Consider the following 13,693-nt stretch of genomic DNA (forward strand, 5'->3'; position numbering starts at 1 on the left):
AGCATGCACCAAATAATTTTATTGTCTTCATCATCATCATCATCATCATCATCATCATCATCATTATCTCATTATATTATCACGATTGTTTTATGTGCGCTGTGAAGAAAGGTTATAATTATGGGGATATATGTTCTTATCTCCCAAATTTATGTTCCACAAAAGTATACTTCTATCTTCAAGTCCATCCTATAAATGAAATTGTCACAGACTTACAAATATACACCAATCTTTGTTCTAAAATCTATATTTTTATCTTATACAGGAAGTTGTGAAATTTGTCATGATCTGCAGGAAATTTGCAGTATCGTCATTTAGGAGAAAGTATTGAAGCTGTTTTTGTAACCTACTGCATGGCATTACATCTTTAATCTCTTGGTTTGAAAGAAACATTTTGTTCTACCAATAAAATCTATAGCTTTGTGCCTTTGTTATGCCCATAAAAATCATTCCAAGAAAGGCAGGCATATGATGCACACTTGTGTCAGACCAGTTAGAATTGCAAATCTTATGATCCTCCTGTTCTTTTATCTGTAAATTGTTTGCCTCCTATTACATCATTTTCCATTCCGTAAGTGTAGCTGGAAAATACAAGTGGAAATACTCTAGTTCAGTAGTTGTATTAATGGTCAGTGTCGTCTTGCATGTAAGCCAACCAGTTTGGCTAATTATCATCAGTGATACTCAAGTCTGAGGACATTCAGTGTCAAGATACTCAAGTCTGAGGACATTCAGTGTCAAGATACTCAAGTCTGAGGACATTCAGTGTCAATATACTCAAGTCTGAGGACATTCAGTGTCAATATACTCAAGTCTGAGGACATTCAGTGTCAATATACTCAAGTCTGAGGAGAGTGTCGATGACAAAACATTAGATCCATGGTCAGAAATGACATCATTATTTATAAATCAGGTATTTCATCAAAACTGAACCACAAAAAAATCAAAAGAAGACAGTCCCCATGACAAAATCAGGTAATTCCTTCTGTAATTGAAAAATTTCACCTCTGGTATTATATTTTGTTATGATTCGATTTAAACTTTTCACATTGAAAAGACTGAAAGAAGTAAAGAACACTAAGCATTCTTAATTTAATCAGTTTATTGAATGAGTCTGACAATTATGGCCAATTTTGTATTTTCAACAGCTTAAAATGTCATTATACATAAAAATGTTGGTTAGAAGACTTGCTGAATTTGCTGTACTTTCTAAAAATATGCTATGAAATAGGAACAAGATAATGACATTATGAAACACTCGTATAGCATCATAGTAGGAACAAGATAATGACATTATGAAACACTCGTATAGCATCATAGTAGGAACAAGATAATGACATTATGAAACACTCGTATAGCATCATAGTAGGAACATTTTACACCAATATATAACCTGCATACATTGAAAAGTCAATATTGGAGTGTCACCCTTCATCAGTGGTGTTTCTTAGACGTGACTTGGGATCCCCCAGTGTATAATTGGTTGGTTAATTTTAGCTTTACATCGAAAAAGAATTGGAAATACATCATTAAAACAGCATGTTAATAAACATGCTTTCATAGTTTTGACTACTTTGCAACTAACTCATGGCGAATCTACCAATATTTTGTGGTACCATGTATTATGTAGTTGAGAGGAAAAATAAGTGTATTTATGCATTTATTCTGGGGTGGGTTTAAAGGTAAAGACATAAAAAGTGGAGAGTTAGAACATCTTGTTTTCACACAATAGGGTTATGAACACTCATCCCAGGACCCATCACTGTTGTACAGAATAGAGACCATGCCAGGCCTGGGATGGATGCTGAGTAGAAGCCTGTATAAAGAAGAGCTGGAACCACAGTGGCCTTCTCCAGATAAGGTATAGTCTACAGGATCAGCTATCGGCTTTAAATGTCTCACCTGTGATGAGATGCATAGAACTTTTCCAGTCATGAAAGTAGAAACTTCAGCATTGTCATATTTCAGATATATTGTTTGTGTTTGTGTGTTATATTTTTGGCATGTTAGATACAGAAGGCCACATAGTTTGATGGATTATGTTAAGACTCCAGGTTTTACGGAACACTTGTTTATTGTTTCACCTATGATTACAGACAGCAAGACATATTATCATATTTTCCAAATTTACATGGTATTGTCATCAACAACATCAATATTCTGTGTTCTTGTTTTCACAAGTAATATAAAGTACACTATAGCTATGTTTGTGATGAAATATACAAATAGCCTGATGAAATATACAAATAGCAAGAAAGGCATATTAAGGCCAAGGGATATCTTGTCTCCCAAAGACGTCCCATTTTACATGTCGGTCAAAGCACTCAGTTTGAAGAGAAAACAATATGTTACTTGATTTTCACAGGTAAGTAAGAACCCCAAAGCCAATATGCCAAAACAATAAAGAACCCTTATTTTTGCTGGCAAAATGGGCTGTCACACTCCATCTGCCAGCAGCCATTCCCATTTGACTTTTTTTTACCACACAAGTCATAAAGGTCATGTAAGTAAATGGGACCCCTCCAGCAAAGAGCATCAAAGTGATAAAAAATATGTCGTCTATAGCTAGCAATAACAATGGCAATAAATATACTTACCTTTTTGTATCCTTAATTTTCTCAAAATTTACTTTCTTAGTTATTTCTCCTATTCAGATTTACATAGGTTCCAAAAATTGATTGAACAGAAATCACATTCGAAAGGAAAATCTACTGCACTAAACTAAACAACACACAAATAATCCTGCATCTTTTTGAGAGTATCAGTTAAAAGAACTTCATATTTTTCCCTACATTTTGATTCCAAAATATCAATGAAGAACAGAAACACAAGGCAGCTGAATCATTGCCAGTCCCTCCAGCCACATTTACTTCATACAGAATTGACCAAAGTAATAACTCCAGCCCATCACAACTAGACGGTCAGAATTTGGTTGGATCAACAGAAAAACAAAATCCCTCCATTCCAGACTAACTGGAAGCTTTTTTCAGGGCACAGGCATTTACAATATAACTGTTAATTTCAATTTTAAATAGACCAAAATGAGATTTCTTTTTTAAATGAATGACTGAGTGTGCAATACACTACCAAGTTTAAATGTGACTGGATGGTTTTATGTGCGCTTGACTACTGCTAAGAAGTATATGTTTAGCTATGTTTGTATATTTACTTTGGAATATGGCAGAAATTCAGTTATTTTTTGTAGTGTATTTCATTATTATTTAGCTTTAGGTGGAAAAGATAAATCAGCGCATAATAAAAAGGATGCTACATCTGTACAAGAAAATATGAACTCATTTTTTCTGAGCTATACTGTACTACTTACATCATGCAGTATACTTTGAAAAACTTTTTCATATTTTCCCATACAAATGCAGTAACTTAATTATTTCAACTATTCAATTTATTGCAATATAGTCAGTGATCCTAAACCTCCTGTTCTCTTAAATCACTGCAGTTTTTATGATAAGCTTATAAATATAATTCAGAATGAGGTGAATATAGGGGGGATGCAGGGTATGTTTGAAAGGTGGGTTTAATCTTTTAAGCTTTAATTCAGAAGGCTGGTGTATCAACAAAAGTTTTTTTCTTGCATTATTATCAAAGATATTTCTTCTTGTGGTACTTCTGGTCAAGATAATGGCATTTATTTGTTCTTTTTGGACCAGACAATTTAGCATATCTGGTACTAATGCATGACAAAACAATATTTTCTTTATATTTAGTAGTATGGTTCACTTTGTTTCCATGCAGGGTCATCCTTCATTACTTCTAGTTGTTATTATTATTTATATCTTAAATATGTACCTTTTATAACTTCTCAGGAACTTTTAATATATTATTATGTACTGTTATTATATTATCTTTTATATTTATTATTATATTTTATGTCTATAGCAATGGGACTGGGATATGTGGATGAGGAACAGTTTGATTCGCAAGGACCGTGAATGCATCATTCCTGACATTTCACGTACCTATCATTTTGGCTCAAAAGGCCTGAATATGAACCCTTATTTTCAAGAGCTTTACTTCAAAAAACATTCTATTGTCACAACACCAGATGTCAAGTTAAAAGATGTTGATAAGTAAGTTATGCTTATTCCCACACATACACAATTTTTGTCTCCCCTGCATCAGCATGGTGAGACATAGGTGTCACTTCTTTGGAAGTGATGATGGCATCAGTGTTCAAGTTTTTATACAACTGTCAAAAGGTGGAGTATATGATGTTATGACATTATTATGTCCTTTGATTCTTTTGGGGTTTTGCCACAATAACTTGAGCTTTGTACTGTTTGCCTTTATCAAACTTTGTGGATGGCTTGAACTTGAGGCAATAAAAAAAAATCAGTTAAATATTCATAAACATTAAATCCATCAAGCCATCTATCCCTTGTTTCATTCCTTCTTAACTTTGGATTCCTTGTCAACATTTCACCTATTTGTGTATGAAGTTCAAAATACATTTAAACAGAGACCATCTTCTTCAGGAACATGCTTTTGAAAATAACATTGATGGAGGCTTCAATTTTTGCAAAGAATCACATCTCAGCCAGAGAATTCCTTTGCCTATTGGGTCTCCTAAATGTGTTAGCAGATCTCATCATCCCGGGTCACTTGCTCATGAGATCATTACAAATTTGTCATAATGGCGACTAAAGTTTTGCCCATTAGAACAAACAGTCCTAGTTTCTGATTATATGAAGTCACATCTCAGACAATAAGAAAACTACTCTTGACTTATGGTGGGTGTACCCATGCAGGTCCATCCTCCAGGAATAATGATTGGTATGGATTTTGTGCCCACTTCCTGCCATCATTTCAGTAGGCCAACAGATTGTGGCCCACTCAGGATTGAATATTGCACATTAATATCCTCGACATGAAGGCCAGTTTGAAAGCATTTCATTGATGACAGGAGATACTTAATGAAAAGGGCATACTCATTCTGCCCAACTACTCCATTTTGGTGAATTATCTCTCGCAGCATATGGGGACCAAATCCCCAGACCTCTAGTAGATCTTTTTGTGACAAGATGAATTCAGACTCACAACCTTTGTCTCTCCATTACTGGATCAGACAGCCTGGGCAGTGGACACTCGTTCAATAGATTGGAATGGTTTGGACACGTACACTTATGTTCCAAAATCTCTTGTCCCAAAAATCATGCAAAAATCAAATTCCTCCACTTAAGACATCATTACCCATGTTAGCTAACTTTCTCCTATGGATTTTTGAAGTAAAGAAGTTCACACCCAATAAAAGGGTACCATTTCACAGTTTCTGACTTGTTGCATCTTAATGGAATGGAAGATATAATACTAAACAAAGTATTTTCTGACCTTCTGACAAACTTTGATTTGTCAGTTTGGTTTTTTTTGTGTATTTAATGCCATTTTTCAGCTTGTGATAGGCTATATACGGTGGCCATTATATCTGGTGGAAGAAGAATTGGGTAAAAAAAACCTGGAAAAACCATCAATCCATAGGAATCTTTCTCAAATACCCATGTTGGCCTAGCTGAGACCTGAACCCATGCAGACAGAGATGAAATGTCAGTGATTGGTCAGAGCCAAAGGGTAAGGCCTGAAATGGAATCTACCGTGAGTTCTGACAGGCCTGAAATGGAATCTACCATGAGTTCTGACAGGCCTGAAATGGAATCTACCATGAGTTCTGACAGGCCTGAAATGGAATCTACCATGAGTTTGGACAGGCCTGAAACGGAATCTGTCATGAGTTCTGACATGGTTGAATAAGGTGCCATTGCTAGAACATCATTGGTTCATTTCACTTATAAGACCTGCTGTCTACTCATTCCAACTAAAGCAGACAAATGAAGTGCATGCCTTGTTGGTTTACTCTATCTGCAGTTCCATTGGAATGGTTCAATTTCACTCATGATTGCCCCTGTCTTTACTGCCAAGAACAGGCTCCACTTTCTATGTTGAACCCTTTTTCTCAGGGCCATGTATTGGACCTAATTAGGGCTTTGAAGTGGTATCAAAAATGAACCTGGCAAAGAGGAAGATGGTGTTTATTTTACCTTTGAAAGACGGAAAGGTCAATATGTCAACTGAGACACTCTAGATATGATGGGTTATTCACTCTGCATGCAGAGAATTAACCCAAGATTAAGTGAAATTATCAAAGCATTTTGATTTGTGAGGTTATGGCAGTAACCACAGTATTATAACTATTCCCTAACCAGTATTATACAATCCATGGGATGGGGTCAGAGTTATCTTTCTTTAACTTTTACCTCCAAGATCTTTCATTAATGACATGGTTAGATTTAGTGGGACCTGTAGCAGCTGTATCACAACAACCTACTTTCCCAGGATTTTCAGCATCCTTTGAGTGATGTAGTACTATGAATTCCACTGGATTTGCAGTGGAATTTTTTGTCTAGGCATATGGAGCCACTATTCCAGCCAGGTTGTATCAGAGTTAGAAGTTGCCTTACCTACCTTATGGGACCAAAGATGGCCCTTTTCTAGGGTAAGGGGATTAACTCCCTCCGCCTCTTACCATTTCTTCTTAGGTATTATGATTGAATAACATATTGGAAAAGAAACATATTTTGGAATAAAATGTTTCTTCAATAATACTTACCCAATCGTAATACTTCCCCCAAACCTTCCTGCAGTCACATCCTTCTGACAGCATTCATTCCACTTCCGTAGTAATTGAAGTATTGATGGGATATGGTGTCAATCCCTATATTTAAGGAGACTACTCCTGCCTAATTGGGCAGACAATTTATAGCTTGTATAGCTCAGATTAGCTTGGATCTGCAAGATAGTGGTCGTATTGATATGGTATTATAATCAGGCAAATGTTATTAAAGAAACATTTTACTCCGAAACTTTTACCCTGAAAATCATTGTAAACTTTTAAAAAATGCTATTTCAGCTAAGCATTGCATGTTGAGATACCATACTGTAGGTTGACAACCCCTTTCTCAAACCAGCAGTAACTTCTAAATCATGCACATAGGAAATTCTTAAATGCATAATATCAAACATTGGGTAGGTGATTAATATACCATTCATGGTCCCCTTGTTTTTTTTTTTAAAGTTTTAGCAAGTCAAACACAAAGGGTGTTCTTGTGGGGAAGATACATCATTGCATGCAGGTGAGACACTGTGTTGCACAGATCACTTGTTCTTAATGTTTATAAACAAGTTTAAGCTATAAAGTCAGATCTTGGCTGTCTTATAGACTTGTCTATCTTTAGGAACATAAAAATACTTTGACCATAATATGTATGAGAGTTGTTTTTAATTGAAATTTCTTTATGGTTTTAATTGAAATGTCTTAAAAGTTTTAATTGAAATATTTTAAATGTTTTAATTGAAATGTCTTAATGGTTTTAATTGAAATGTTTTAAGGTCTTAATTGAATTGTTTTAAAGGTAATAATTGAAATGTCTTAAAGGTCTTAATTGGAATGCCTTAAAAGTTTTAATTAAAATGGCTACATGATTTTAGTTTAAATATTTTAATTAAAATGTCTTAAATTTTTAATTAAAATGTCTTTAAAGTTTTGAAATGGTTTAAAAGTTTTGATTGAAATGTCTTAATGGTTTAATTGAAATGTTTTGTATGAAGAAATTAAGTTTATTTAACAGTCTAAAAAAAGTTGTATCCTCATTACACAGCTTGGAACTTTAAGGTACACTGCTATAAATTCTATGTCTATACTTTAAGGTACACGGCTATAAATTCTATGTCTATATTTTAAGGTACACGGCTATAAATTCTATGTCTATACTTTAAGGTACACGGCTATAAATTCTATGTCTATACTTTAAGGTACACGGCTATAAATTCTATGTCTATACTTTAAGGTACACGGCTATAAATTCTATGTCTATACTTTAAGGTACACGGCTATAAATTCTATGTCTATACTTTAAGGTACACGGCTATAAATTCTATGTCTATACTTTAAGGTACACGGCTATAAATTCTATGTCTATATTTTAAGGTACACGGCTATAAATTCTATGTCTATATTTTAAGGTACACGGCTATAAATTCTATGTCTATACTTTAAGGTACACGGCTATAAATTCTATGTCTATACTTTAAGGTACACGGCTATAAATTCTGTGTCTATACTTTAAGGTACACGGCTATAAATTCTGTGTCTATACTTTAAGGTACACGGCTATAAATTCTGTGTCTATACTTTAAGGTACACGGCTATAAATTCTATGTCTATACTTTAAGGTACACGGCTATAAATTCTATGTCTATACTTTAAGGTACACGGCTATAAATTCTATGTCTATACTTTAAGGTACACGGCTATAAATTCTATGTCTATACTTTAAGGTACACGGCTATAAATTCTATGTCTATACTTTAAGGTACACGGCTATAAATTCTATGTCTATACTTTAAGGTACACGGCTATAAATTCTATGTCTATACTTTAAGGTACACGGCTATAAATTCTATGTCTATACTTTAAGGTACACGGCTATAAATTCTATGTCTATACTTTAAGGTACACGGCTATAAATTCTATGTCTATACTTTAAGGTACACGGCTATAAATTCTATGTCTATACTTTAAGGTACACGGCTATAAATTCTATGTCTATACTTTAAGGTACACGGCTATAAATTCTATGCCTATACTTTAAGGTACACGGCTATAAATTCTATGCCTATACTTTAAGGTACACGGCTATAAATTCTATGCCTATACTTTAAGGTACACGGCTATAAATTCTCTGCCTATACTTTAAGGTACACGGCTATAAATTCTATGTCTATACTTTAAGGTACACGGCTATAAATTCTATGTCTATACTTTAAGGTACACGGCTATAAATTCTATGTCTATACTTTAAGGTACACGGCTATAAATTCTATGTCTATACTTTAAGGTACACGGCTATAAATTCTATGTCTATACTTTAAGGTACACGGCTATAAATTCTATGTCTATACTTTAAGGTACACTGCTATATATTCTATGTCTATACTTTAAGGTACACGGCTATATATTCTATGCCTATACTTTAAGGTACACGGCTATAAATTCTATGTCTATACTTTAAGGTACACTGCTATATATTCTATGTCTATACTTTAAGGTACACTGCTATATATTCTATGTCTATATTTTAAGGTACACGGCTATAAATTCTATGTCTATACTTTAAGGTACACTGCTATAAATTCGATGTCTATACTTTAAGGTACACGGCTATAAATTCGATGTCTATACTTTAAGGTACACGGCTATAAATTCTATGCCTATACTTTAAGGTACACTGCTATAAATTCTATGCCTATACTTTAAGGTACACGGCTATAAATTCTATGTCTATACTTTAAGGTACACGGCTATAAATTCGATGTCTATACTTTTTGTATTTTTCAGATTAAAGAAAGATAATTACGAAGAATTAGTCAAGAATTTAATACAAAATGCCAAAGCATTAAACCATACTTTAGACCCATGTGCTGAAAATTTCATTCCAGATACAAAGGTAGGTTTGACTGGAACTTTTTCACGTTAGTGTACAAAAAACTTAAACCACGTTATTATTAAGGCAAGAAGTGACACATTGAGATTCAGTGAATTAAATATGAAGAACTTTAGAAAATAATAATACAGCTTTTTACAGGTGGCTGCACTTCAGTTTTATTTTACCTTCTGCTTGATTTGATTCTGTCCATCAATACCAGGAAGTTTGGGGCCCCGAGTGGTAGTCTAAAGCGCTCACCATTATGGATCACTGCCGTCTCACCTCTTTGTGAATTCGATTCATGGGATTGGTCAATGTGGGTATGTGAGAAAGCTTGCTGGTAGCTTCTCGTGGGTCGGTGGTTATTTCCGGGGTTTTCCCATGTTCTTTACCATTTATACTGGCAGCCATGTATAACCTATCTTGTGTTGAAAATTGGCGTTCAACCCTACAACAACAACAACAACCAGGAAGTTTCCTATGATGATTGCATGTAAACCACTTGACTGAGATAAATGAAATTTGGCATGTGTGTGAATTAAAGAAAGGTCTTGTAAGATTTTTGTTCCATTACCACAGTTTTTCATATTTAGCCCACCTGGCCATAAGGCCAAGTGGCTTATAGTATGCCATAATGCATCATCCATGGTCCATTCACAATTGTTAATTTCAAGTACTTCTAAAAACTGCTTGATCAATTTGTACTTGATTTTACAGCGAGCATCAAGGTCATTCAGTGAATGCTAGTCCATGATTCAATTTTAATGACCAGGACCCCATTACTAAAAATAGAAAAACAACTCTTAAAACTCACTAAACAGAATCTGACCAATTTGACAAAAATTATCATGGCATAGAAGTCTTTAAAATTTATTAAAATGATGCCAATTCACTGTCATGTGCCATTACTTAAAATAAACTGCTGAACAGAAATTGACCAAACTTTTACAGAAAAGCATTCCGACATCAAAGGCTTTCCAATTATACAAATTTTTTAAAAATCTGTCATCAGATATAGACCCCATTTCTAAAATTAGAAGTATCTTCAAACAACATCTTCACAAAAGAATTTTAAACACCAACCATCCTAGCATAGATTGCCTTTTATACTATTGCCAGTATACCATCAGACATGGCCACCATTACAAGAACACCAGAAAAACCTTTAAGCAATTTCTCAAAAACTTCCCATCAGAATTTCACAAATTTTAAGTAGAATCCTGACATTGATCAATTCAGTTTGTATAAATGATGCCAACCCACCATCAAACATAGCTGCCCATATTTGAAAAAAAAAGAATAAATTTTAAACAATTTTCAGAAACTTCTCAGCCAAAGTTGATGAAATTTGACAGAAAGTGCTCTGGTATTAATGGCTTTCAAATTTTAAGAGATGGTACCTATCACTATCAAATAAAGCCAACAAAACTGAAACTATAAATTCCTTTAAGCAACTTCTTGGAAAACACTCAACAGACCAAGTTTTACAAAAAGTATTATGGCATAAAAGGCATTACAAGTTTTACACATCATGCAAATCTGCATTGAAATATTGCTGATGTAACTAAAAACCTAAAACCCTTGTATAACTTCTTGTAAATAAAACACCTCTTAACTGAATTTGACCAAAACTGACAAAGTATTCTAGCTTGAATGCCTTTCAGATTTTTTTTAAAATGATGCCATTCTACTATCAAATTGGATGTTATTACTAAATTAGAGAAATATTTTGATAATTTCATTTTTCAAAAGTATTGAACATAATGTGACTAACTTTGACACAGAGCTTCCTGGCATAAGGGCCAAACAGAAATTATGCTAATATGGTATTGGATGTGGATGAAGAAAGTAAAGAAACCTTGAAACAGCTATTTTCAATGGCATTGGAAGAAATTTCAGTATAAAGCATCCTGTTGACCCATATTCTTTGCCAACTGCTCTTCCATTGGCTATGAGGCAGATGCGAGACAGGTGATTGATCTCAGACTAACTTGGGCCTCTTGATTTTACACAATTTCAAAAATATATTTTTGGACCTGAAATGTATTCAGAATACACAAAACAGTTAATTTTAAGCTTTTTATCCATTTTCACTAGTTTACCTTTCCACAATTAGCATATTTGGTTTACAATGCTGTCTGGCATTTCAGTGCACTTAAGGTTTGCGTCTCTAATACTGAAGCAAAATGCATATCGAATTCAACCAACTGATGAAAATAAAACACTGCAATGCTTACCATTTGAAAAGAGGCAATTGTCACCAAAATATTCTGTTCAAAATAATATTAATTTTAGACACAGTTGATACCACCACCATATTTTCATGGCTCGTGTTATGTTGGCCTATTCTACGCACAGCTTTGAAAAGATGTAATGTTTATCCATTGGACTATAGAAATGAAATACATTACTTTGAACTGTTTCTGTCAACAGTTCAGTTGAGTAATTAGATCAGGTTTATAGCTAGTTTTACAAAATTCAGTGTAATAATGCCAATAAATGCAAGAGATATTAAGCAAACTAAACCAATCTTGTAAAAAATTAGTAAATTTCAACATTTTATAAAAAATAAGCTATTATGCAGAAGAGAAACAACAATGAAAGGATGTAATGTGTTTCCAATGTCTTGTTTATGAGGAATAATTTACTAAGTTGATACGCTGGGTAGCAGACAATTATGTACATGTGGAACAACTTCTTGCAAAATTGAAAACTTGGATTAAGTTGCATAATTTTTTTAAGGTATACACTCCCATCTTTTATGTAATGTATTTATTTGTATGATTCTAAAAGAAACATAGTAAACAAGATTTTCTGGGTTACAGGTTCAAGAAGGTCATAGAGTGGATCTTTATGTTACATTTAGAAATTACACTTTTATATGCATTTCGAGTCGAAATGTGGGATATTTTTGTACACTTTATGAATATAACTTTTCTTAATTAAAGTACGATCACTCTTTCTTGATACAAAATGGATTTTTGACCCAAAATAACACGTGATCCGATGTTTACAGAAATGACGTATCGTTGCGCAGAAATACCCAATGCGCAGAATTGGCTGACATGGTGGTATATAAACTGTGAGATTGGACAAAGTTCCAAATGCTCTGTGAATGTTTACAGTGGTAGAAACTCACTAATGATGAAAACAGTAATAAAAAATTTACATATAATTGATTGTACCCTGAATTGGTTTTTATCACTAAACCATTTGAAGCACTTTCAAATCCATTAATGCCTACCTTCAAAGGCATGATAAGCATCTTTAGGATTAAGACTCCACCCAGAATCATATGCTTTTGTTTATGGTACTCACCAAATAACCTATTGAAATTTTTTGTAATGTATTTCTTATAATAAGTGCCCTCACACCCACACCCCACCTCCAATTTAATTTTTTTTTAAATGTAATTTTGGCATAATTTTCTATCATGAGGATTTATTTATAACTCAAATGGTTTGGTGAAAAGTTGGTTTTATTCATAGATTTCTAGAAAATTGTTCCCTCTGTCAGATTCTATTGATTATATTTATTATATATATATATATATATATATATATATATATATATATATATATATATATATATATATATATATATATATATATATATATGGAAAGGAGGCAACTAGTGGCACCAGCACTGCTTATGTCATCTCTGATATATTAAATATTTAATGACCGCTCTGATGGCCTGGTGGTTAGAGTGTCTGCCTTGGATGCAAGAGGTTGCAGGTTTAAACCCAACCAAGTCATACCAAAGACTTTTTTAAAAAATGGTACTAACAGCTGCCTTGCTAGGTGCTCAGCATTAAGAGGTTAGTGTTAGGACTAGTCTGCCTGGTGTCAGGATAATGTGACTGGGTGGGACATCATGCTACATGTCTGCGGCATGATGCCTCAGTGCTTGACATCACTATAAACTGCCATACTGCAGACATCATAGCGATATGACTGAAAAATTGTTAAAGCTATGTTTAAAATCCAAGTCACATCACACATTAAATATTTAATAAAAGTGTTGATGTATGATTACAACTAGTTTGCTGTACTTATATTTTTTAGTTCACAATGCATTTGTGCATATGGATTTTCTTTAATCCACAGTGCACATGTGCATATGGATTTTCTTTAGTTCACAGTGCATTTGTGCATATGGATTTTAGGAGATTTCTTCATACTTTTGTAAAGTTATAG

The 13,693-nt window shown here is 33.7% G+C and overlaps 1 protein-coding gene across 1 annotated transcript in view; it reads left to right on the forward strand.

Moving 5' to 3' along the window:
* LOC149806429 (protein O-linked-mannose beta-1,2-N-acetylglucosaminyltransferase 1-like) overlaps positions 1-13,693 on the forward strand; it is a 139,280-nt gene that overhangs the window by 104,417 nt on the left and 21,170 nt on the right. Inside the window, exons 15-17 of the mRNA XM_089953156.1 lie at positions 1,733-1,861; positions 3,898-4,088; positions 9,407-9,515. Of these exons, the coding sequence (XP_089809282.1) occupies positions 1,733-1,861; positions 3,898-4,088; positions 9,407-9,515 (429 nt within the window). The remainder of the gene's footprint in view (positions 1-1,732; positions 1,862-3,897; positions 4,089-9,406; positions 9,516-13,693) is intronic.

Source organism: Sinohyriopsis cumingii, chromosome 1, assembly GCF_028554795.1.
Source record: "Sinohyriopsis cumingii isolate HCF-2022 chromosome 1, ASM2855479v2, whole genome shotgun sequence".
NCBI classification, from domain to species: domain Eukaryota; kingdom Metazoa; phylum Mollusca; class Bivalvia; order Unionida; family Unionidae; genus Sinohyriopsis; species Sinohyriopsis cumingii.